This window comes from Columba livia, chromosome 3 (genome assembly GCF_036013475.1).
Source record: "Columba livia isolate bColLiv1 breed racing homer chromosome 3, bColLiv1.pat.W.v2, whole genome shotgun sequence".
Taxonomy (NCBI): domain Eukaryota; kingdom Metazoa; phylum Chordata; class Aves; order Columbiformes; family Columbidae; genus Columba; species Columba livia.
In genome coordinates this window covers 99573703-99600865 of record NC_088604.1, presented here as the reverse complement: position 1 = coordinate 99600865, position 27163 = coordinate 99573703, and the positions used below count along the sequence as shown (strand labels likewise).

Here is a 27163-nt window from a genome sequence, read left to right as displayed (position 1 = left end):
AGTTCCAGTACTCTCAGCCTCTCCTCATAAAAAGCTGCTCCAGCCTCTAGCTATCTTTGTGGCTCTGTGCTGCACTCTCTACCAAGTCCATTATCCTTCTTGTACTGGGAAATTTTAATGTGATTATGATACCTAATACAAATAGAAGTAATGCAAACATTACACAAACTCATGTTCGAACATGTTCTGAGGAAAATTACCTCTTGTAGCACTACAAAACCAGAAATATATGAGATGCCCCTGAGAAAGCAGGCAGTTTAATGAGACTTTCTTAAAATAAAATAAGTGCCTCTTCACTACTTTTTAGAATTTTCCAAAGAATGTAAGCAGTAAAATATTTTGTTATTTTTGATCAGGTCTTGCCATAATTTTCTGAAGGTTTAGCTTAATGTGGAAGAACAAATACGCAACCTCTCCTAAAGCAGAAAAGGCAATACACATAGAACAAAATTTTGCAAAACTTATATAACCAAAGCTGTGCTTAATCAGGCTTTTAAAAATCATAGGTGGGAGATGTGTTGAATTTCCTCAAACTTACCAGAAAGAGAGCCAAAGAAGCCTGGCATCTCATCACATTGGCTCTATGTGATTTTATAACATGCTAGAAAGATTCCCTTTGGATTTTATGATCTCTGGATCAGGCCCAAATTCACTTAGTTCTAATAAAATAACAATCTGAAAAAGTAAACTATTCTTTAATTTTACAGTGACTTACCTTGCCTGCTATCCACTTCTTAGGCTGTACTTCTCGGAAGTGTTTAATTCCATAAGTTTCTTGGCCATATTTGCCTGACCTACAAATTGATGGGTCATACTTCTCATTTTTATGATACGAAGAAAATGGTAGAAATCTGAAATTCAAGAACATTTAAAAATCAGTTATTCTCTACTCTAGATGCTACAGGATTGATGTAAATCATAGATACCAGCACTACAGGAGGTGACATGGACGTGAGTTCCTCCTTTTTTTCCGGTGCTTTCTTAACATTCCCTCTCAGTATTTTGAGAGGATTACTGCAATTTATCCTATAGCTGGTTTGAAATTAAACTTGGAGCAATGAGATAAAGATTTTCACCAGGATTAAATGAAGACTTTCTGTACAAAGATATAACCCAGTTCACTTGAGTTATTAGACTATTACTTTGGCTGTATCTGCACTACCAACAGGTGTGATGTAAAGAGAAAATGAGTGGGGTTCAATTTGTTGGAATCTTCATGTTGACAGTCTGTGCCAGCACTTGGTGGGAAGCACACCATTCACAGGTGTGGAGCTCATTGCTGGAGAACTTACATCCGCTTTACAAGCCATGTAGGACCCCAACAAATAACTTCAACATGATCGTTCCATCAGATGGATCAGGATGTCCTAACTGTCCTGTGCAGCAACAGGTTTTCTGGGTAGGATCCACAGCAAAGTGTATGGAGGAAGGTGAAAGACACCTTATCTTAGAGGATCTGCATGAGAGCCTACAGAGATGTCTTAGTACCACCTATTTCAGTTTGCAAGCAAGCAGGCACATTTTTATAAGAAGTAAGATCTTGTGAATTAAGCTTATTGGTGCTGGTATTCTGAAAAAAAAGCATGCATTCTTTATTCTACAAATATAGGAAAAAATATTATACAATACAATTAGAAATATGTGCATCAGAAGTTTAAAACATCATTTTAACTCCCATGACAACAGGTGAAGTTAATTAAAACCTTTTCCTAGTTGAAAGCTTTTCAGGATCCAGAGTCCTTGTAAGAGTCAGATAGCCAAACAAGTTTCTGATAAAGATGGGGATTAAAATACCTTTCTTTGTATCTCAGTTGATACAGACTCAGAAAATTATTTGTTTGGACTAATTGATCCATCAGCAACTATTTGAGTATTGTTCGTTTTTTAAAAAGCAAACAAACCTAAAAACAAACAAACAAAAACAAAACAAAAAACACAGCAACAACAAAAATCCCTGCCTTTCCACTTCATAAAAATAAACTATTTTAGAATCTGGCCAGCTATCTCAATTTGTTTTATCAAGTACCGCAAATGTTATGTAAAGTTAGCGAAAGAAAAATACTGAGTTAGCAGACTTCTAAATTATACAAAGCTATAGGAGCATGTGTATACTCATGGGAATGGGTACTCTCACATAAGACAGATTATGGTACTTGTAATGCTAATTTGCACATGGGATGGACATCACACACACACAAAAATTAATGTGGCCCCAGTGTCCCAGAGAATACATTGAAGGTGCTGTGAGCCGGCTGCTCCACTTGCAGTTTTTATCACTTCTGAATTGCATTTTAATAGTACATTTTTCTTTTGTTCAGACATGAAAGAAAATTGGCTTTCTCAGGGGACTGGATAGCTGAGAAGACAACGCTAGCAGTTTAGGGATTTGCCCATATATGCACAGAATTTAGTTGAGCCATAGCATTCATAATTAAATACGAATACTATGTCTGTAAAATTTACACACAAAACGGAAAAAAAATCTTGAGGAAAGTAGAAGATAAGGTAAATTACTATGGTTTCCTCAATAAAATTTCCTACACAGAGGTTTTGATTTTACTGTGTATCAGATAATCTTTGCCTTTTTGGCAAATAAGTAATCTATGTTCTACCATGATTCCAAACAAAAAAAATACATATATTGTAACACCTAAGACACAACTAAAAGTATGTTCTACATGTAGTTTAGCACAAATGTGATCTTCTACATTCTGCTGCCTGTCTCCTCTAAGATCATCAACTGGAGTATGTGCCATGCAGCCTGGAAGGTATGGCTTTGGCTGAGTGAAAATTAAAAAAAAAAAAAAAAAATAAAATCAATTATGAATTTTTGAGGAAGAACATTGAACAATATGAAAATATTAAGACTGAAATGAATGAACACTAAAGATAGGGTATAATTATATAAAGTAGAAACTCTTTTTTCTTCTTCTGTCTACAGTTCTGCTGTCAGAGCAGGTGGGCAGATCCTTATAGCAATAATGATCTAACTACAAGAAAGGATCATATGCTTGCAAATTCAATGTCCATTTAAAACAATAATTTTTATTACTCTATGTGAATAAGTAATTAAAAAGAACATTAAAACATTTTTTCTGTTAAGTAGGGTAACCAAATTAATGGGAGTCATACAAAAGTCATTATACCCCCACAACCAATAATAATAGTAAAAAGCAATAGCACTGCAAAACACTTTAGTCATGGCATTGTGTTCTGCAGCTCTATATATACACCTGACACAGCTTTTCCCCGAATTAATGACAGTATGTGCTCTGAATGTGACAGAAGGAGTGATGGAAGGAGAAGAAAATTAAAGCCAGACAATGGTATGATGTCATCATTATCAACTGCATAAGTTTAGACCTCAATAGTTTTTTTTCCACAAAAAGCTCACTCAGAGGATTCCTACATCTGGGATTCAGATTTTTCTTGTGATTTAAATGTAAATTCAGAAATTCTTAAAGTTTTTCAGTAAATATGACAGAGACAGAAGTAGCAGGATCAAAGAAGAATTGAATTCCATATTGATGTTATATTCTGCCATAAAACAGAGTCAGTATAAGCTAAGCCTTTCCCATGTTGGTGATCACATGGGAGGTGAACTTCCTTAAAGAAATAAATTAAAAAATGAAAAACTATTTCATTTCACCCACCACAAATCCTTGAATGAGAGATGTGCCAAAGAACACATTCAAGACAAGGAGGAAAGAGTTGGAACCAGAAATGGGAAACCATCTCAGGTTCCACAAGTACTACACATACACAGCCCGGGGGAGGAGGAGGACCAAAGCTGGCCATGTCACTGGTAATGAAGGCCAGCTGCACTGTTGCCAGGACCGCATTATATCGAACCTCATTAGTGTAAAAAGACCTGGAAGTCTCAACTTAGTAGCCAGTCGTGGACCTGACAGCTATTGGTGGTATGTATTTAAATTTCAAAAGATAGCCTAGATTTTCGTTGTTAACGAAGATAAAAATTGCTTTACCTCTCCCTTCACTCATCCTATCTTGTATCTCCTTGCTGGATTAATTTCATCTTTCTAAACCTTCTTTTTCTCACATTTTTACCCCTCATGATCTTTCTTTGTGCATTCCTCACCTACCAGTTCTTCCCTCCATTCTGTCTCTTTTATTGTAATATCTTTCACTATTGCAACAGGAGGTGGAAGAGGCCTTTGAGACACTGAAGGCTTTTCAGTTGGATTGATTAAGATGATGTCAGCAGCAGTTGGTACTGGGCTCTAGTGTCTATGGCAATGTGAGAGGAGAGAGCAACAGCACGAACAGGAGGATTTGTCAGGTCCACCGTTTACTGCTGGGCAGCAGCATCCCAGTGCTATATGGTAGCTACCAAGAGGACACAGTTCAGAGGAATTCACTTTTTCTTGAACTTAAAGGCAGCAAAAAAAAACAACGCAGAGTGGTCCTTCAGTATATTCTCTGGACCTGCCCAAGAGGCAAAATCCCAGCAGTCCAGCAGTGCAAGGACATAACCCTGGTACCAAAAATGCTTCAATCTTGACCCAGGCTTCTGAGAAAGAACTAGCAGTAGATCTGATGCCAGACACACTGCACTAACAGGGCACAATAAGAGATACTAAAACCAGAGAACTAAGAGGAATATTCTGCTTCCGTGGTTTGTCAAACTTTCATAATATTTGCATGCACTGTACATTTTTGTAATTTAGTAGTAGAAATACAACGAAAATCTTAACTCTAGATGTGTGATAGTGGTGTTAAATTTTTATCTGACGTGGTTCTATGCAATAGCTATTCAATTCCTTGTTGTCTTCATTTAATTCTAATAAAACTATTTTATGTCCTTTGAAGAAGAACAATTAGTTCCAAAGAAACTCTGCTTCTCTATCGGGAAGCTGTGAATCTTTTTTTTTTTTTTTTCCTTTAAATGAAACAGGAAATTAATGTTAAGCTTTCAAATTTGGGTTATGGCTGAAGTAATTTTTTCATCAAATCTAACAGTGCCTCTCTTTTCATTCCAGGAACAAAAGAAGCAGCATAGTGGTTTTCTATAGCAAAACAACTGCAGCAAGCAGCCATTATTTAGTTCATAATGAGTGTATACTAAAATCAAATTGTTATTTACAAAAACAAAGAGATTATTTTACTTAATATATCTAGTCAGATTACCTTTATGGAAATATTTTTTGGTATAAGAAAGTTATTTTGGGTGCATTATTACAAGTATTTTCTACAGTAATAATCTACATGTATACTTTTTCAATAAACTATCAATCACTTTTATCCTAACATCAGTAAATCTAAGAATTCTCTGGCTGTTTTCATTTAACCCCTGTCAGAGGTAATATGAAGTGGTAAAGAAAAGCATACTCTAGTTCTTGTAGGAAAAGAGATCTCTTCTGCAGCAAATTCTGGAACTTCTTAATTATACACAGACTTATTATCTGTATCCCCAGTGTTATAAAGCAGCAGAACTTCATTAGAAAAATTAAGATGGAAAAATGAAGGCGCTACTTTGTAAATTTCCAGTGGAAATTAGCTGGAAGAAGCAGAGGAATACTGGATCAAAAGAGGGTAATCATGCTTAACTGTGCCCTAGAGCACCCGCATGTATAATACGATTTGCACAGTAACTACCTCTCCTATTACTGCTTGTTTGGAGTATTCTGTGTTAATGGGGTTAGCTAATTTAGTATTTTAACTTAAAAAGACTCTGCTGATTAATAAATGTTGCACACTGTGGTAGTAATTAAAATAAATGGAAGAGTTACAAATAGAAGTTGAATTGTTAAGAAAACATTATCTGAAAATATATGATAATCCCTGTTTATCATAATACAATAACAGTCCGGAAAATATGCAAATTACTGAAGTTGCAAAGCATGTGAAAAACTAAGTATAATTTGAAAAAAGTTTTCAGATATGTTGCATTTGTCTGACACAAAATGTAGCAGCTGTTTTCACTACAGCTAAGTCAGAAATACAGTAAAAGATCTTATAAATGTAGAAATAATGATTTTTTTAAATCTTAACTCTTATCAAAGTGACTTGCTTTTAAATTTTATTGCCACTCAAAACACTGGTGCTCCCCAAGTACAGAGCTTATTTAGACCATTAACTTCTCTGTAAGTGTACCTTTCATCACTGTGCTGTGCAGCATGGAAGCACCTGAGCTGGTTCTAAAGGAAACCATTATCTTGCTGAGAAACAAGCCCATGAGGAGCTTGGTGCTGCTATGTCCACGCAGCACGTGAGAGGCAGGGTGTGCAAACATTGCACGCTACTGCACACGAGTGAACCAGTGTGCTCAGGACTAGCAGATCTCCAGTATAGTTTGGAGCACGGACGCAGCCAGAAACTCAGATGGCTTGCCTGTTGTCACACCAGAAGACTACAATAAATCAGGAAACCTTAGCCTTACACTATTGCTGCTTTAACCCTATTCTATCAACGAATCACAACTCATTCTGATGTATGTTGACTTTATGAAGATGTTTAAGAGCATACTTTGAAGCACAAGGCATATCACGCGAGACAGATTTCAGCAAAGTTAATGAAAATAATTTACATTTTTGTTCTATGGAAATTAGGCCAGCATGCAGCTGCATGCAACTGAGTAAAGAACTTTTCATGCTTAGTGATCTAAATCTGTTGGATGCAGCAGTCAGTGTCTCAAACTAGACACTAGTTTATTAAGTGGCCATCCCGAAGGAGTTCAATTGTCATTCCTATCCAAGCTGAGGGGCAAATCACTTCATTTGTATGAAAAATAGCACAATACAGCAGTAACAGCTTCAATTACATGAGAAAAAGGAATTGTTCTTATTAGGCTAGATTATCCAGTTGCTCCATCATTACAAAATAGGAAATTACAGCCGTTGCTGTAAGTAAGCACAACATTCTCTCTTGCTTTAATTTGTTCTGCTTCCGCCTGCCTCAAACTCTCCAACAACTTTTTCAATTATTTCTGTGTTTTAATCAGAAGCCAAGACTTTCTCAGAGCTTGAAACACTTAGAGAAAACACATTAACATTTTTAAGAACCCTGATAATCAGAGTTGAGTGGGAATTCTGAATGTTGTTGGACACTACAGGTATACCGACAATTTTTTTAAGAGATATCGCACAATATTCACTCTGAAAATACACACATCAAAGATTCAGTTTATCATTTTACACCAACACCAGCTTTCCCGACAAATACCACACATTTCTGCTGTTCATTCTCTCCGTATTTTTCTAAAATAGAAGAATAATCAGCACAGGAAGCACTACCAGGAAGAAATACAGTCCCAAAGTACACAATTACATAGAAAGAGATGGAAATTTGTCAATTCATAATAGACACTGCTGAGAAAAGACTACTGTAGAACCAGAGTAACCCTTTGCTGACTCCTCCCTGGAGACCGGCATCCCACACCGCAGCTGCAGCATTACTGGTGAGCGTTAGTCCTGATGATGACCTGCAACTCTGTCATCACCTTTTCAAGGTTACAGATGTGACCCTTGCACAGTTGGTTGAATATGAAGAATAAACGGAATGATCGCAGCCTGAAAATGTATAATACACTATGCATTTAACGTGCATAAAGCTGAGAATCATTGGTGTTAGGACATTGCTTCTGTGTGTTAAGTATGGCACTAAATACTTCCTTACCCATAACGTAAATAAAGACCCCTGATCAATTAATATCTGTAAAAGTTGGAGTCTCCAAATATAAACTTTTCATGACCAAAGCTTCACAATTCGATCACTGAAGAGAGTCAGTGAAATATGCATTACAAGATCTGACCTTCATAAAAATGTTGACACAGTAAAGTCTGGAAAAACCTCATCAAATAAAGACTGGGCAATATAGTCATGCCTGTAAATGCAGGATATCATCTGTTCTCACATGGAATGTATCCATTAAAACTTATTCACTGAAAAGAACATTTTAGATGTGAGGTAGAACATTAATTATTACCTAGTGGAGTTTTGGCTGTTTGGTTTGGGGTTTTGTTTGTGTATTTGTTTGTGGTTTGTTTTGGTTTTTAATTTCAGTGGCAGAATCTATAAACAAAGATGTTTAAAAAGGCCCAGATTTAAGCTGAGATGTGAAAGTTAAGCTGCTTCCCTCTCACTCCAATAAATGAAAAAATACAGAGAAGAATGTAAAACTGAAACACATTTTTACTTCTAACTTACCTCAGTGATGTTTTTGGCATGAAAGGAATAAAGAGCACTATATCCCATTTTCGTCACCAAATATAAAATCTAACATTGCCTGGAAGTGGAAAAGTAGCCAAACTAAGAGATTTTTTTACTTTCAAGACTGGTTTTGAGTAGAATTTCCATTTAAAGTCACTGTTAAATCAGGGAAAATGTGAGGAAAATAATCCAACAATAAAAACATAAAAGCCAAATCATCTAAATGCCATAGATTCTGGTATTCTTAAGTCACAGTCCAGAAGCTGACACAGATCAAAGATGTCAAAACATCATGCTCCAGTGAATCAGTGGATCACAGGCTGCTCATGAGGAAGAGTGATTCCTTTCTGTCCTGAATTCTGGTATTAAAGTGTCAGAGGATTGCCAAGATCAGTGAATTCAAGGGAAAAGTTGACAAAACATCTTTTTTTTTCTAGTTAACTACAAAGCCAGAGGGGGTGACCTAACAGTCTTTTAATAACATTGGACAAAAGAGTACTATAATGACAAGAAAATAATTTGAAATATTTGGCAATAGCCTTAAATCTGTTGGGATGGATTCTGTCTGTATTTGGGACAGAATGGAAAAGAACTGGCCTGTCTGACACTATTACAGATGCTATGGCTTAGAAAACCAAACTGCCTCAAAGATGATTACAGTTTTTGCATCATATTCTAACATGTGCAACATATGCTCCTTTCCCTTCCAAGTGAGCTTTGGTGGTCTGCTGGGAGAGAAAGCTAGTCTCATTGGCATGCAACACCATTTTTTCCTCCCATAGTCTGTAAAATCCCTGAATACTAAGACTGAAACAGTATTTTTTTCCTTGGCAAGGTACATGTGGCAAAACAGAATTTGCATTTGTTTTCTCGTTTCCCAATAAACCCATCTGTTGCATCACATATTATTACAAGTTCTTCTATAGATTCATAGATATGGATGGCACATGTCACACAATTACAAGATAGGGTCTCTGCCCTGAACCATTTATAATCTAAGGACACAGAATTTAGAAGTGTGTACATAGAATGTTTGCTCGTAAGCTGTCAGGTTTGACATTTTGTTTTGTCAGGCATGATAGGTTTCTGAAAGCAACGGAATAAAGAAAACATTCCCATAACAATATAAGAAAAAAACAAAGAACTTACTCATTGTCATGTACACGGTTTCGCCATTCCTCCATTTTCATTTCCTCTCTGGCCTTCTCTAGTGGTGAATTGATTGATGCTGCCACTCGCAAGGTTGGTTCCAAAGGCTTGTAGCGCTGCCGCAATACTTCAGCAGTATCACGGAAAGGCCCCTGAAAGGTATAGGATAATGTGTTTTATTGTGGGGTTACAGTTCTTTTCTTTGCTTCTTTTATTCATGACACATCAGCATTGAAAGAGGACACAAAATGTCTGGGAAGTGTAGCACAACTTTTCTTCCAAAATAATTAAAACAGTTCATTTGGATAGAGAGTTACAGACAACACAAAGGTTGATAACATGCTATAAAGCTCCAAAGAGATGATGAGACATGTGCACTCAAGATTTATTGAGCTAGTAATAAACATTTATTATTTAAAACAATATATTGTTAAAACTGATTAGGAAAAGTTAGTTTTTCCTTAGAAAAAAAAATATTGCTTAAATAAAATCTGATACTTAAGTATTAACTGTATCTAGATTCTGCTTAAGCAGTAAGCTTTAGTCTTTTCATTTTCCTGGGATAAATAATGTTTTACCTTAAAGAACACACTCTTTTCAATTTAACTTTAAAGCTACCTGGAAGGGAACTTAATGCATGACTTAAGATATAATTCTTCTAACGCAATTCTAACTAATGACTTCAATAACATAGGTGTATTGTCCCTTTTTAAACGTCTAATTCCACATTAATTGCACAATTCTTAAAAAAAAGCTCATAATTCTTTTACAAGCCTCACTCTATATGCACATATATATATTTATTTTTTTTTCCAGACTATATTTTAAATAACTGATCATACCAGCATCTACCTTCTAACAACACAGATAAATAGCAGCAGGAAGTCCTTTCCTGTGTTGTCAAAGTGACAAATCTTATGTCTTGTTTTTAGTACTAACCAGTAAGAACTTACCTGGAGTATAATGAGTGCGGTGTTATGCTCAGGACAGATTAGTGGCAACTCTGGATTTAGAAGTGTTGCTAATTATTTTTTATTTTATTTTCATCATTGTTGATCCTGCAATGAACTAGTGAAATCTCCTGAAACTATGAACAAAGAACCCTAATAACAGCCTTTATTCTTAAAGATATCCTTCTTTAAATAGGTTATCACTAACAAGTCACAGCTGGAGTTACCGCAAGCACTGAGTGAAGACTATGGGGCTAATAAAAAGAAATGATTCACGCCTCATTTATGTTCACTTATGTTTTACATTAATAGAAACCAATAATAGGAACCAGTTACCATAAAAGTCATGGACCGTAAATAACACAAATGGCAAATAAGTATCATCTAGTACTTTTCACAGCTGGACAGGAGGATTGCTATATTTGAAAGTAGTTAATGGATTTTTACAGGAACTTTACTTTTTAAAGGCACAGCATCATGGTGTGGAGATTTCTTTAAAGGTCCTAGCAAGCAAGTGAACATAGTATTTACACATCTTGCAGATATTTTCTTGCTTCTACTTTCTAAGTTTGCATAAAATAATATATTCATTTAATATGACCACAATAAGTCTTTAAAAACAGAATGAAAAGCATCATTGCCTGTGAAAGAATAATCAATACCAGAATAGGTCATTAAAACCAAAACCAAAACCCAGGAAAACATCATCTGATGATCAAGTTATTAAAAAGTTGAAAAATGACAATAAAAAATTAATAGTCTGTATTGCAAGATATTTTCATGAAGTTTATGTAAGGAGCAAAGAAGAAAGAAATACACTATTGTGAAATAATATCAAGATAAATATGTTTGCTTTTAGAAAATAGTCTTTCAGGATATTGTATTTCTTCTTCATTGTAAAATATTGACTCACCAGGGTAAGGACCAAGTCAGATATGCAAGCAGGGATTTTTTGCCTTCTCTAATTTCTAAGATCTTCTAACTCTTTCTCAATCCATAGTTCAAATGAAATTAAAAGTTCAACTAGTAGTGGAAGGAGGGGAGAAAGAATGTAACTAAATAAAGATCTCTCAAAGCAGGTGGTGTGATCACTAACAAAAGTGGGATATATACGTTAGTATATTAAGATAATTCTGAACTTTCCCCACAGATTTTTCCTTTTCTCTGGATCATGTATTTGAAGAAACTTACTTAGCAATAGGCACCTGAGGAATATATCTAAGATGGCATAACCTTTAAAAAATCCATTTACCTTTCTGCATTTTACAAGACGAACTTGAGATTTGTGGAATCTGTGGTAAAATGGTGCTTACAAATGTTTAGAAACTGGAAGTGCCTGCAACCATTTCAGGTGTCCTGCCTCAAAACAGAAAATTTCCTCGTGAGATCAGGCTAAGGAAAGGCAGAGAGGGAGTCAACCAACAATTTTCACGCTGAAAGCAACTCAGACATCTCTCTGTTTTCTGTTTGGAATTTGTACTGAGTAGCATAAATCTTCTCACTACTGATTGGGCTGCAAAGTAAAGTTTAGCAGATAGGCATTCTTACTACTTTACCATAAAATCAGAAACTTATTATAAAAATTATGATGTACATGAAATCATATGTACTTCACTGCCCCCACTGCAGAACAGCTAACAGCATGCAAAAAACCCTAAAATGGCAATGTGCTTTCTGTTATTAATGCCTTTTAATGAACAGATGACTAATTTTAGCATTAACTGTGTTTCCATCAAACTGTAATTCTAGTTAACTCAGTAATAAAAATGATAGATTTAACTGATGTATAAGCGTCAGTAAAACCTTTCTTTTAAATACACTATCTCACACACACAGAGCTTACCTATAAAATACTAAATACCCACTTTCCTAAGAGAAAGCCAATAGACAGTTAATTTTTGTTCTTTTAAACATTTATAATTGACATTCTCATATAAAATATCCAATACAAATTTTAGATACCTGAAAGAACAGTGAAGTAATAAGTGACTCACAGTGGGCCAGATAGATATTAGAAAAAGAAGATTGGTGCCAAAAAGTGTTACCACAGAGAATAGGGACTCAAGTATATCTAGTAATTAAGTTCCTTATTGTCACACCAGACAACTTTCAGGATGATGGTTTCTGGTGGGTTTTCATTTCCAGCTGTTTCATCAGCTCAAACCAGTGTCCTTTTCTTAGACGCACAACCATAAATTGTCAAAGTGTTGTGCAGGGATTTAGCCGTGTGACTCCCATTAACATCAATAAGAGTCATGCAGCTAAATCCACGTGCTGTGCTTTGAAAATTTACCCCACAGTCTACATCCCAGGGTGCTGAAAGGATTAAAGTATTATATAGTAAATTCCCTCTTTGAGGTGCAGAAAATAAACAGAACTCTTCTGGTTTGTTGTAAAAGGCTATCTGTGCACGGCTGCTGTGCGTGTGTCTGAACTTAGAAAGGTCTACAAAATGCTCCAGTATCCAGTAAAACAGTTTTGTAAGAGCAGCTTAACAGCAGAAAACCTCTGAGTTCTCTCTTTGTTTAAAAATCATGATTTCTGTACCATGTCCACTGGGCAAAATCTGCCCCTCTACCCTGAGAGACAGTGCATTCAGTCACATCCCACTGAAGGACTGTCATAGACCCTTTGGTCCCAGATGGTAAAGCTATAATGTCATATTTATCTCAACTCCAAACTCCCTGATGACCCAAACTGTTTATTGGCTCACGCTTTGTCTTGATTCTGGTAGGAGTCAACAAGTTCACTCGATGAGGAAGCTCAAGCAGTCAAAGTGAGGAGAACATAAGGAGGGAAGGACAGAGGCGGAGAACAGCCCTGAAGCTGATCCTTACTGTTTTAAGCCGTGGATCTCTGTGTGGCTCATCTCCTCCAGGGGCATTCTGGCAGGCCTGCATCTCCTTCTTGTGATCTAACCCAATTGACTCTGCCTTCATGTCCCACCACCAATTCAGACTCATCCTGCCATGGACAAGTCAGTCATGACATAAAGGGGACAAAATAGCCTCTTCTGTGTGGGTTAGCCACTACGTCCATGGCTGTCCCCACTGAAGAACAATGTGGATGCAATTAATAAACCACAGGTTTTTATTATTAATATTATTATTTGTTGCAGATGGCATGCATACACATCGTTTGAACCCAGCAATTGTTCAGACTTAAGACTGTGTACGGATCACTTCTACCAAGGGTTTCAATAATATAGTAAAAATAAACGTGTTGAGCTCAAGGTGTAAAATATCAATAAAGATCTACTATACATTTCTTATTGCTCATTTTTGTTAAATTTCTGCTGCTAAATCAGTGAAAGTTACTGAGAAGAACTCTTTTAGAAGCATTGTTTTTCTAAATAAAATACGGAATAGACAATACAGGACAGAGTATCAAAAAAAATGTAAGACATTCTGAAGACATCGTGGTAAATCAAAGTCAAACTGGCACTGAAAGTGTATGTGTGAGCTAAGTAGAAGGTTCAGTAGAATGGGCAAACTGAAAAATTCTTCAGAATAGAAGGAAAGACAGAGTACTTCCACCCCAAAAGCAATCGGATCAGATATTTACTGGCAAAAGCTACATGTCATTGTATTGTCATCAAGTGAGGAACACAAAGGCCTCAAAAGTCTATCTGCTGTGTATATTGGGCATATTCTCAGCTGGTTTTGGTAATAAGGTGGCAAAACTTGTTTTACCATCTTGTGGGACTTTCACTCTGATGCATTTTTTCAGAGATCTCCATTACCTTACAGAAGAGGAAAAAAAGCTAACTGCAACAGATGTTGACATCAACTGAAATTAAAACTGAGATCATGACAGTTAAGAATGAGAGCTGGGCAGCTTGGTTGTGCTGCAGAACTAAATGTAGAAATTTTTGTAATTAAAGGTGACACACAGCTAATGGACACAAAAGAGAAGGAACTACTCTGTACTGAGAGGATGTCACTTGGCCTTCATGTGGAAAACAAAAGAGGAAAAAGTTTTCACAATTCAGTAATTTGTCTGATTACCTTTAATTTATCTTATTTTTATTGATTCAAAATTGGAAATTAAGAACTCTACCTCTATTGACTCATAATATTGATATTCGATTACATTACGTCTTCCCTTTGAAATGTCAGAAATAACATTTTCTCTCCCAAAGGACTAAAGCAAAGTCTAAAGAATCATATTTCCCTGCTTTTGTGTACCACCAAGATCTCTTTTCCTTTAAGCCAAATCTGTTTCAAGGACTTTCTATCCTGAATGCAGGCACTAGATCTACATATTAAACCTAAATCCACAACTGGGAGTTTTGGACTAGATGATCCTTATGGATCCCTTACCAACTCCAGATATTCTGTGATAATCTGTGATAAAAGACAGGAACAAAAGCTGCCTCAGAGTCACTGAAAAATATTACCTGAGGTTTCTGTCTGCCAATAGGTGGCAGAGGCTCTGCTGTGGAAAAAGTCGGAGGCCTTCTACAGGTTGGCCAGTCATAGAGCTCTGAGGTGAAGGGACTCTTCATTTGCTGCCGTTTGTGGCTCAATGGCTTTGACTTCCGTAGCAGCAGTTCCATTGGATCTGGGGATTTTCTGAATGGTGAATTGTATATGCCTGCAATCTGAGCAGAAGATGGGGTTATCTTTGACTTCAACTAACTTAAAACACATTATTGTGTTCATTCTAGAAATAAAACCAATTCAAAAACAGTTTTACACAAAGTTTCATTTACTACTGATATGGGATAGATCTACAGTTTGAATGTATGTCAAGACATTGCATTACAGTTACAAAAGGGTTTAAACAGCATAATGTAATGTATAATCTGGATTTCAGCCCTTCAGATGTGTGTAACTTTCATTTTATGGAAGAAAAACCTCCTGTATCTCAAATCTATATTTTCTTTCAGTCACATTCAATCTTCTACCTTTCAGAGCAGTAGTCAGTGCAACATGCCTGTCTTCCCTTAAAAAAAATAATAAAAAGTATACAAAATTGCATCTAGTTTTAAAGGCAAACTATTATGATTGTTTTGAAATTAAATTTTAATTAAAATTCCAATCTAAATTCATATACACCATACAAAATTACCTATTATTTCCAAACACACTCTCCAAGTGTAAAATAAATGCTTATGCAAAGGAGAATAACTCTTGTCCCTTTAAACTCTCTGCAAGTTGACTCACAATGTGAACTAAGACAGTGGCAACTGTAGCATTTTAAAAAGTAAAACTGCGTGATTAGTTAAGGGGAAATACAAGAAAATTTATGGAATAACAAAAAACAGTAATTGCTTCTTTCCAACGAAATGTTCACATTTAATTCCTTTAACTATTCAAATGTATTTATTTTTAATAGTATAAAACTTGTGAAAAACAAAAATTTAGAATAAAAATTCAGAATTGTGAATTAAACTGACAGATTCACTCTTCACCGAATTTGATATTTCATTTTATCAGGATACATCACTAATTACATCGCTAGTGTGATCTAATATAACAATTACTAATATAAAGCATACATTGCAAATTCTGAACTAGTAATCTACATCATTAACAATCTGTGAATATTTGGCAAGTCAAAATTATGTGACAGACTGTTCCCAAATAATTCCTACAACTGTAGGGATTTTATCAGTTGCACATAAACAGTTCTCAAATAGACATATGTTAGTATACTGAATTAATTATGAACTGTTAAACATAAGAATTCCTATACCATATTGCACAAAGCCACTAAATCTCCTATAAAACAGATGATATATACTTAAAATACACCTGGCAAAAATTAATTTAAAGATACTGAGTTTCTTTAAGGATAATTATATTTTCTGTAACAGTATACTTAGAGTATTCTTAAGACTTTTAAAGCAGATTTGCTTTTTTAAAATATATTGTCTTTTGCTTTTATCATAATTTTAATTGCTAAGAAGTATTTAATAAAAATAGGAAAAGAAAGTAGCTTTGTGATGCAGGGAAAGTTACTGAAAAGAGTAAATGTTTAAAATCTTGCATTCCTTCTCTGGAACACTACTGAGGACTCATGAGAAAACTAAGTAAGGCATCGACCTCCTCATAAAGTATTAATCTCTTGGGACTGAGAGGATTGTACAGTCCCCAGTTAGTTCTTAGTATTTTTCATTAATGTATGCTACTGGGGAGTTCTAATTTCTTGTGTCAAAACAGTTAACTAAGGCCCATATAAAACTTAGTGCTTTATGGTCAAAAATATTCAGAGATAGTAGCTTACTCAAAATACTGTTGGGCTATTCAAAATTTTATGGGCTACATTCTTCAACTCTGTAAGTGATCTGGCCCTAATTACAATTTATTCTGGCTCTCTGTTGTACATTCCCCTCTTAGTGCAAACCCTGTGAACTATTCCACTACATGTCTAAATGTGTAATGGGAAAGAGGACATGAATAGAGATAAATGGTAGAAACATATGTATGCCAAACAACCCATGTTTGGTGCTTCAGCTCCTCAGGATGCCAAAGTAAAATGGCAGGGATCCACGCTTCAAATAGTCGGTAAGCAGAATCGCTGGAGTTAATGTGAAATTTCAGGTCTGTATGGACTGTGAATTCTAGCTGCTTCTTGAACATTTGGTTCTACAAGTTTGGCTCTTACATAAACATCTCACAAAGTTACAGATCCTCCTAATGCTGTTATTATTTTTGCAGTATTTCATACATTGTCCTATTGAAGTTTTCTTTTCAGCCCAGTACATTTTTGTTTGCAAATACTCAATGTAAGCGCTACAAAACATAAATTCCATATGTTGTCTCAGGCTTTATTGCACTGTTCCACACTGACTGAGTGCATTTATGCTATATAGTTGTTACACAAGTTCTCTCAAATATGGTCAAGGTCTCCCATACAAATTAGATTCCATGTTGGAGATATACAAAGCAACTCTACGCCATGGTCATGCTGGCTCTTCACCCATTAGTCCTACCATAGCCATTGGCTCTGCCTATAGTCTGATCAGTGAATTTTTGTCTTCATTCTGTAGATGACAGCAAAATAGAAAAGGAATTGCCTGTGACTACCATTTCTCCATTTCACTGAACCACTCGTATTTTTACTTTATCTTTTTCCACCCATTCCGATGCCACCTACCTTTAGCTGTTGTATCCTGCCTAATGTGGTGACTGTATTCTAGCCATGCCATGTGTCCCCTGCTAGTGGGAGAAACACACACGTATTTTACAGAAAACTACAATGTCACTGAAAATTTAAATGCTTTCAGAAGGAAAACATCTCTATGTGCACCATGAAGAATCAGGGTGACCTAGAATAAACCACTATCACATAATGACAACTCTCTGAAGGTGGCAGGCATGGATTTGTGGATCAGCAGCATATCCAGATCAGGTCTGCATCTGCCCAAAATTTACACCCTTTTTTCCAACCTTTTCTTTAAAAAAGAAAATAAATAAAAAAGCTGAAGAGCAAATTGAGTAGGATATATTAACAACAACAAAAAAAAATTCAATCTACAAAGCACAGGTCTGGGTTTTTTGTTTCCCCTTAGGGTTGGGGTGCTGGGTAGGAGGTGTTACAACATCTTAAATAATTTAGACATTTTTCCTCTGAAGAGTTACAGGCAAGAATAACCTTAAAATGATGTGCTGTCTGGGCTCTGCTTTTGTCTGGCGTTTCTTCTATTAGTCATACTTAAAGCAAATGTAAATGGCTCAATGAGTGTAATGGCTTTCTGAAACTTCATTTTGCAATCTCTACTGAGATACCAAGTATATTCTACTTGACATTTATTTGTTTCAATGTTTGGCAGTAGAAAACATATAGTTTATAAAGAGTTCGAACACTGTGAGATGCTGCCAAATACTCCAAGGTGCACAAATAGGATTGGATTTTAGGACTTCTAGTGACACCAAACCAGCCCATAATAAATGTGGGAATCCTTTGATTCAGTGTCTTTAGAATTATTGTTGCCAAAAAGGTGTCCTAAGAAAGAACTACTTTTGCTGTTCTTTTTTGACATGTTGTCAGGTTAAACATACAGTTAGAGTACCAGCTATGAAAATGGATTTGGAGCTTCAGTGAGGCCAGTTGGACACTTTAAAAGTTGTTACTTCTTCTACACTTGAAACTCTTTAAGATCTGGGTCAAAATTGATTATGAAGTGCATTTTTAAATAATAATTTTTCAAGCAATGCTTGTTAATTACTGTATATTTTAATTATATGTGTTTAAGTATTCAAACAGACAGATAGCAGAGCAATCAGCAGACTTAGTATCTAGATAAAATTAATGCTAGTTTATTCTAAATTCCCCAAGGCTTGTGTTAAGGTTTTAGGCCCAGACTTAAAATTGGCAAAGTTTGGTAGGAGGGACAAGGGGATAAGTTCGATTCTACTTTCAACTTCAGACCAATCTCTGGCAAAATTTATTCCATTCACTTTTAAATATCTCTGCAAATCAGAGTCTTATTTTCTTGCACAAGTGCAATGCACTGATGGATGCCCTGTTCCCTCTACACTCTGCAAGGAGCTGGCAGCCTGCAGAAATCTAAGAATCTGAAGGATCAAAGTCTTTGGTATTTAATAAATTTGCATATCTTTTTGAGACCAGTACAATGTGTTAAAAGCATTACTTCATCTTTTCCTTACTTTAATACAATATTCTCTCAACTACGAAACCATTGTAGTTAATACTGCTTTTTCAGTGGCAGAAGGGTATTTGTTTGAAATACTACATTGTACTTTGATTCCAATATTTTCCCCACCTTTAGTCCATAAGAAAATGTGTTACTCTCAAAAATATTGTAAGTTACAAAAAGTATCTTTTGTCTGCAGGGAGAATGACACATTTTATGTACCAGTGTTCTTCACAACCAAGAAGGTCCTCTGTCAACGCCAGCTTTCTGGGACTTTATTTCCTGGAACAATTTTCTAAAGTGACAAACACTATGGGGAAATCTGTGCTGTTAAAAAAACCTACAACTGAGTTATTTGCAGTACTGTCATGCTAACTTCCACCTCAATAATACCAAAGAAATCTCAGGAGGGAACTCTGCTAATAGCTTCTTACTGACCTCCTTACATCAGGCCCTTCTGGTGAATGGTGGCCCAGTGGTGAATATGGCAAATGAGGTGTGAAAGAACAGATTTTTTTTTTTTTTTTTTTTTTTTTTAAGGCTATGGTTCTGATTTGTAAGGGAAAATCAAAAAAAAAAAAAAAAAAAAAGAGAGAGAGAAAGAAATGAGTTATACAATAGATATATTTTTCCCCTAGAATTCTCTGCCTCAGACCTTCCATCATGGAAACCCAAGCATGACCTGGAATATTAATTGTGTCAGGTCAAGCATACTGGCAAATGTACCATTTGTTACCCAGTCATCCTTAGCATTACATTAATATTTTGAATCATTTTGCATTTCTAACACTCTATCATTCTCTATCCTTTAGTTTCCTCCCAATCATTTTCTTATCTTTACAATTAATGGTGGCATAAAAAGAAAAAAATCATAAGAAAATAAATATTCACTTAATAAACATGAGCAAAGAAAAAATTTGTTTCCTGTTTGGTTGGCGTTTTGGGTTTTTGTTTGGTTTGGTTTGGTTTGGGTTTGGTTTGTTTGCTTGTTTCTTTTTTTTTTTTTTCATATATTCTGCATTGCTTCCACCTGTAAGCCTATATTTAGTCTATGCTGTAGAACATCCATTTTTGTCTTTTCCTGTTTATAATTTCTATATGTAGAAATGTAACTGTTTTTTTTTCCTGGAATACAATACATAAATTATTAAGGAGCTTGCCTCTTGAAAGTTAAACTATGAAGGAAGTGAGCAGCAAAAGAAATAGAAAGAAGGAAGCAAGAAAGAAAGAAAAAGGTGCAGGTAGAAAAGATCGTCGATCCCGAGCAGTATAATAAAACATGAACAGTTTTAAATGCTGCAAAGTCTACATATAAAATTCCAAACAAAATATTCCCTAATAGGTACAGTGTAGCTACTGCACTGCAAATAATTACGCACATGCAAAATTAAAAATCAATGAAATTGAGTTGAAGACGAAAGATAAACATAAAATCAATAGAAAGTGTATCCTCATATATTTACGATATTTTTTATTCTAATTTAACTAAACTATAATAAAGGTATGATCTGTTTTAATTACTTCTCTATATCGACTCCGAATTTCTGAAATAATCAACATACATCATTATTATAAATGGGTTTTTCTAACAGTCATTTAATCTTGAAAAAAACAGCTTTGAAGGAGGAAGATTTTGCAAGTAATTGTCACAGTAAGAACCTAAATAAAGTCCTACTTTCTCATTCTGGTCTCTTAAGAAGGAGTTAAATGAGAAGGAAAGGACTTCAACAAAATAGGGACTTAACTTGAAAATCCTTTTTTGCTCCATTGTAATTTGTAGAAAACCTAAGCAAGCTGAGAGGAGAGGCAAGAGATCTTTAAAAGCCATAAAAGTAAAAGCATGAAGGAGAGCTGTGAATGAAATATTTGCTAGAGATGGGATTGCTGAATCAACACTGACCAGTGCACTTCATCATAATTATCAGGACATACTACTGCCAGGGGATTTATAAAAATCCCACTCAGCAAATAATTGCCCTGCTGTTAGGAGATAGTCGGAGTGTTAACACACTGTCACAGTCCAGCGTTTAGTAAGATATTCAACATTCAATTACTCTTGCTGAGAACTAAAAGGAAACATGATCATTTCTCAGCTACTGCAGTTATGCTTCCACATGAATTCCAGTGAACAATCTTGTTAATCCCCAGATATAGTTTCTCTAGGAGGTAAAAGAAATACCTTAAAACATTAATGATTCACAAGGAAAAAAAAAAAAAAAAAGGTGTTTAAATGATGCTGCAACTATACCTGTAAAATAAAAGGATTTTCAAATTTCTAAATAACTGGTTTATTGCAGGCTATCAGAATATTCCATATATTGTGAAAATAAAAGTGTAGTATTTTCAATATTAAATTTATTGGGGAAAGAGCCGTCTATAAAAATTCTGTAAATACTGTTCTAGCAACAAGTATAGTAAAACTATGTCCATGAATTCAATTTTGAAACATCAAAATATTTAAGCATATTAGAATGTTTTCTACTAGGAGTAATCTGTGACTTTTAAACTATTATTAACACATTTTTTACATTAACAATTAAGAAATATAGTTTAAACTTTATTCAGACACTGGAAAAATATCATAGTGTGGTTCAACATTGCAATTCAAGACAAAATTTCCATACTGTGGCTGACAATAGGAAAAATGTCACCCAGCTTTATACATGTAGGTTCAGCTCTCACTGAGCTAATGCTAATCCTTAGGCCTGATCCTGTAATCCTTATAAAAATACACTCTCAGGAATTTCATCTAAATAGGAATTGGAGAACCTAGCCTGTTACCGTACCTAAGGTATTTTAGCTTTGTTTGAGATACTGCTTTTACGCAGAGACTGAAGAATTCATAAATGAGTGATGAGTAGTGTATATTCTTTCAAGTGGGATTAATTACCTGTCTTCTTCTTAATATATATTCTGTTTAAACAGTGTAATGGAAGCATTAATTATTGTTATTCTGCCTTCAGATTGTAAAGTCCTTTTCGTCTGTGAAATATTTGCTTGATATCAAAATAAAAGTGCAATCATGTTTTAAATGCACATTTATAAGTAAACCAGACTGCAGTTTTATGGCCTCTACGATGAGGTGTTAAGGAAACATTCAAGTCCAACATCCTGGCCACAGACCATAAAATCAACCTCTAAACCTGCACATGCACTAAGTTCAATTGCATGAAAGAAAACTTCTATTGAGTCTCCAAACAGGTAGCAACTGCTTGGGTATTTAGGTAGCAAAACAAAAGAGAAACAAACTCTTAGTTCAATGCGTGGATCATTGTGGCACAATATCCAAAGCACAGCATCCTGGCAAATGCAGAGGCATCCCAAAAATGTCTCCACCTTTCATTGATTCTCTCTCTGACCGAGGCTCATTCTGTCAAACCTAATTCTTACACAGGCACTTGACGACTTGACTAGATCAGGGATAATAACATGAATGGGTGAGCGATGGCACGGGAAACAACACTCTTATGATGAAGACACAAAGCAGAGACAGCGTTCAAAGTTCTCCCACTGACTTCTCATTTGACTTCTAACTGATTTCAAAACAAGCAGACAAATACATTTTAACTTTCTTAACAGCTGTATTTTTAAAACAGGAATGGGAAATTCCACTAATCTTATCAAATTTTTCTTTAAGAAGTGCTGGAGTGAGTATGGGATCACATAAAATTCTAGGAATTTCTGAAAACCAATCTGTCTCTACAACCACCCTGTATAAATGGGAATTAAAGAGCTTAGTCTGAAGAACAATCTCTGATGGTGCTCTTATTCTTCCACGTCTCAATAACTGCATATGAACACACAGACAATATTTTCTTACTTCATAGGGTTATTTTGAGGCTAAAAATCTTTATGCTTGTGAGAAGTTTTCAGAGACTTAAAATGCTTATTTATATGTGTCATATTATTTACATCTTTAAAATTAAAATTCCATATACTATCATTGTCATAATGGAAAACATCAGCTTTGTAAGAAAAAATAACCTCAAAATTCACTCCTTTTCTCACTGGATTGAGAAAAATCCTTGTAATTATACCATTTAGTGTCTTTGAATTTGTGACACCAAGAGTTATTTACAACAACATACCAGAAGATAGTAGAAGCTCTTCTTAACAGTTAGATAGAAATGGAAATCATATGGTTATTTCCTTTGATAACAAAAAAATCATTCAATTCTCAAAAAATGCATATATGCAACCAAACAATGTGACATTTCATTGCTTTTCATTGTTTCTCATGTGTTGCATTGTGCTTACATGTGAATTTTCCCTCACAGACATAGATTCTGACAGATTTATTAAACAATTTGCTGCAGTAAACCTATAGGATTAGACAATGACTAAAAACTCAAAGTGGTCATATGTTTAACAAAGCAATCTTCAATGAGACCAATAAACAATGAGGAGGAGGTTTAATTAGAGGTCATAGTGTTGTATACAGGAAAGAATAAAGAAGAGGGAACAGAGCCATGTTAGTCAGATTAGTAAATGTAGTCAGAAATGAGTAGAAAAGAGTGAAGTAATAAGAAAAAAAAATGAGAATATGAAGATTCTATTAAAAGGTTGTTAAAGCAGAAAAACTGGAAGCAAAGAAACATGCAAGATAAAGGTTAAAAAAAATAGATGGGGGAAGATATGCAGTTTTCATCACTTCTGTTACAGGACAGACATAATTCCCAAATTAACACTATATAATAGATACTAAACAAAACCACTTAATATTGAATAAACTGTGCAAGCTAATGAAAGAGCTTTACCATTATACTATTCACTGCCTAGGAGCTGAAAAAAAAAACAAACCAAAACCAAAACAAAAACAAAAACAAAAACAAAAAAAGAATTGGTGTGTACATCACTCATCTTGAAGTCTCATTAAAGCAAGGATACCATCAGCGCCACTTCTTAATCAACAGGAAGGTTTGCTGTTGAGAAATGTACGGCATTTTATCTTCGTGACTTCTCCCATGCCATTACTAACCTCCCTCTTCTTAAGCACTTATCTCTTACTTAGCATGTACTTCTTCTGATATAATAGTTTCAAAAATTACCTGAGCAAGACCGTATATCACATCAAGCTTGTATAAACACCAGCTGGACTACTACATATCAACCAAATTTATCTAAGTAACAATTTCAGGAATGTCAGTGGAGTTTCACTCTGTGATTGTGGATGTGAATGGGGCTCTGTGTGTGAGCTATTTAACTGATATTTGCAATACATTGTGATTTCTTTCCAACATAGATTCTTTCATAAATATGTTTATTACATCATACACAAAGCCAACATTCAATATATAACTCACTCCTATCAGTTTTCTAACCCTGCAGCAATTCAGTCCTTTTTCCACACCAATTGACAGTAAAACACAAAATGTGCTCGTGTTTTTCTAAGATCTCAGCATGTACACTTTTGATAGATCACACAGCTTGTGCTTTAAACTCTGCCATTAATCCTACCCACAGGAGTTAAGCAAGAAGTTTGTTGTCTAGAAAAAATCCACACAAATAGAGATTATGCAATTCAGGTGCTGAAAAATAATGTTTTAAGTACAGGGAACCTTCTAGACAGTGGATTTTTAAATGATTAATGCTAGATGCAGAGATGCTAAGTGCTGTAATACATGGTAGATAGAGAGATGCCACTATGCTATAATAATATACGTTTAGTATGAGTGACACGACTAGTAACAAGATAGAAGCTCTGAGAAATACTGCCATGTCTACATGGATATGCCTTTAAACAACTAAGCTTGCATAGGATCAGTCACAAGGCAACACTCAAACTTTACATCCTATCATTTGTTAAGCTATTTCTAATGACAGATGATTTTTCAGTGTAAAGTCTTTCTCATTTCTTTGCACAGGTATCAAGTTATCAAACAAACTGAGATGATTCTGTAGTAAGCAGCCTTTAGGAAAATAGAGTTTGCAATGCTGTCACACAACATGCTTAAAATTATTAAATTTGTTTTATTTTTAAGCTCATTCACTCACTGTCTTTAAAAAAATAGGACACAAATATTTTGTTTTCTGGGAAGTGTGACAAAGGGAGAAATTACTGATTTCTGTTGGAAGCACTTTCACTTACCACTTGTGCTACACTGAGACTAATGAGAAAAGTGAATGGGAAGGAAGTACTTTTCACTGACACTGGGGAGAAATACAACTGAAATGGGGCATAGCCCGTTATTTCTTACAGGAGGCAGGTTATGGAGGCTGGTTATGGTGTCAGCAGATAGTACTTCCTTATCCTCTTCCCACTGCTCCCTAACCTATGGAGTTGCCCTTTTCTGGGCATGAAGATCACCACGCTTGCCATCTCAGTTTTGATTTTTGTTGTATTTGCCCTCTCTAGGGAAACAAAGACGTCTTCTTAGAGAAAACGAAAAGCTGATTGAAAAGGAGAGGAGCAAAATTAGAAAATCTATGGAAGTTGTAAACTTTTTCACTAAAAGGTTTTGTCAGAGTGAGTACCAGATAGATTCTGGAGGTATACGTTGGCTTCCAGCACTTGCCTTCTTTTTACATCACCATGATACTGTGCTGAGCAGTAGAATTACAGTCCCAAGTGTTCCCAGTATGAGTGATCCCAAAAGGGCAAAGCTGGGCTCAGTTTCTAGGAGAACTAAAGATTTTTGATAGTGTGTGCAAATCACTTAAAGGTCATTTTTGGAATCCAAATTGAGTGGAACTAACTTCTAGACATAAACATTTCTCTTTGTTGGGGTACTATGTCTTCCAGAACTACAAACATCTCAGTTGGTGCCTGCTTTCAGTTTGCCTTACTTTGTACTTCTTTTAGACAGAAACACTAAGCAGCATTAATGGAGATTCCTTTCAAGTGAAATGAGATTGTGTGTGTAGTGCCCTACGAGACACAAGAGTGGATGGTTTTACTATAGTGAATACCTGTGAATAGACCGGTACATCTGGCTTCTACTGTGGAAGTGAATACTCAAAGAAAGCTTTCTGATCAAACATACCTGTCACAAATATTGTAAGAAGGAAGTGCTTTATATACTAATGCTATTTAAACGTAGCTGCCAGCCTGCCTGAGAGCTAGGAAAGCTCACTCTCTCCTCTTTGATTTAAATGAGATTTTTTTATGGTACAAGCTTTGGAAAGTACTCAGAAATACCTGACTTCTTGGCAGAGAAGTGATGAGTGGATATTAAACACCCATGGATAGGTGGGGATGTTCAGTGATTGGGGCACCTACATTAAAAAAAAATTAACCATTTTAGTTCATCTTCAGGAAGTATGAGTACTTATAATGAATGATAATTTCATCCCCTGAATGTTTTAGAGACAGGATAATAAAATTACAACAGTAAAGAGTAAGGAAATAAAATGTAAAAGGTAAGAGCTAATTCATTCTTCATGCTAGTCCTTGGCCTTTCCTGAACAGACACTGCCAATAGTAACAAATTATGTATAATCATTTTGTGATGTGGACTGTTCACTCGGGACTAAGCTCAAATGACCAAACTTGCAGTCTTGTCTCTTATACTGTGGATCTGAAGATCAAAGGCCAGAGCTTTGTCCACTGAGTCCTCACCTTTATAAGAATAAAACTGCCAGGTGTCCAGAGACAGAGTGGGTGTCAAACAGTGTCATTTTAGACCAATTATTTTTCAGGTTCTTACAGGACAGCACATTAGGTTAGAAGCATATTAATCAGTTGTGTCTTCTGAATATTCATTAGTCTGCTCCAGGAGAGATTTTGTGGGGTGTTTTCTTCCTTACTTAAAACATTTACACCTGATGGAAGTACAGTAACTTCAATAGAATTAACTCCTGATTTCCAGTAGTGTAAAAAGGGGACACACACCGTCAGTGCTACGTTTAGGAATTGCCATCTCTGTTGAAAGGAAAAATGCAATAAAAAATACTTTAGCATTGAATAGAATTCGAATTTAAAATATTTTACTCTATGAACTGACAAACACGAAATAATGACTGATAGAATTTATAAAAGAGATAGGAGTTTTACAATAACTACAGAAAACCAAAATGAAACTGGTCTGAAAAGCAAGAGCTGAAAAGTAACATTGGGGCATGTTTTTGCTGCCTTTATACAAAAAAGCCCTAATCCAGAGTCCACAGAAATTTGCTTATAGAGTAGGTTGTTGCACAGAGAAAGAATGGAAAAACTCAGTTCTCATTGCTGAAAGTAGAACTTTTCACTGTTACTCACTTGATGCTAACATTTCCTTCCTCAGGACACTATTATTATTAAAGTTTGGTGTGTTTTGTTGTTTTTGTTTTTTAATTGTTTTCTACAATGCTA

At 35.3% G+C, this 27163-nt stretch overlaps 1 protein-coding gene across 3 annotated transcripts in view; it reads right to left on the bottom strand.

Annotated features, from left to right (window-relative positions):
- The window catches only part of SPATA17 (spermatogenesis associated 17), a 94374-nt gene that overhangs the window by 23598 nt on the left and 43613 nt on the right, over nucleotides 1-27163 (bottom strand). For all 3 annotated transcript variants that reach the window (XR_002410469.2, XM_005499972.3, XM_021284164.2), the window contains 3 exons: nucleotides 14668-14871; nucleotides 9319-9470; nucleotides 716-851 (listed from right to left, as the gene is read on the bottom strand). Coding sequence is in view for 2 of the 3 variants with exons in the window: in XM_005499972.3 (XP_005500029.2) it covers nucleotides 716-851; nucleotides 9319-9470; nucleotides 14668-14871 (492 nt within the window). In the remaining variant the exon portion in view is untranslated. The remainder of the gene's footprint in view (nucleotides 1-715; nucleotides 852-9318; nucleotides 9471-14667; nucleotides 14872-27163) is intronic.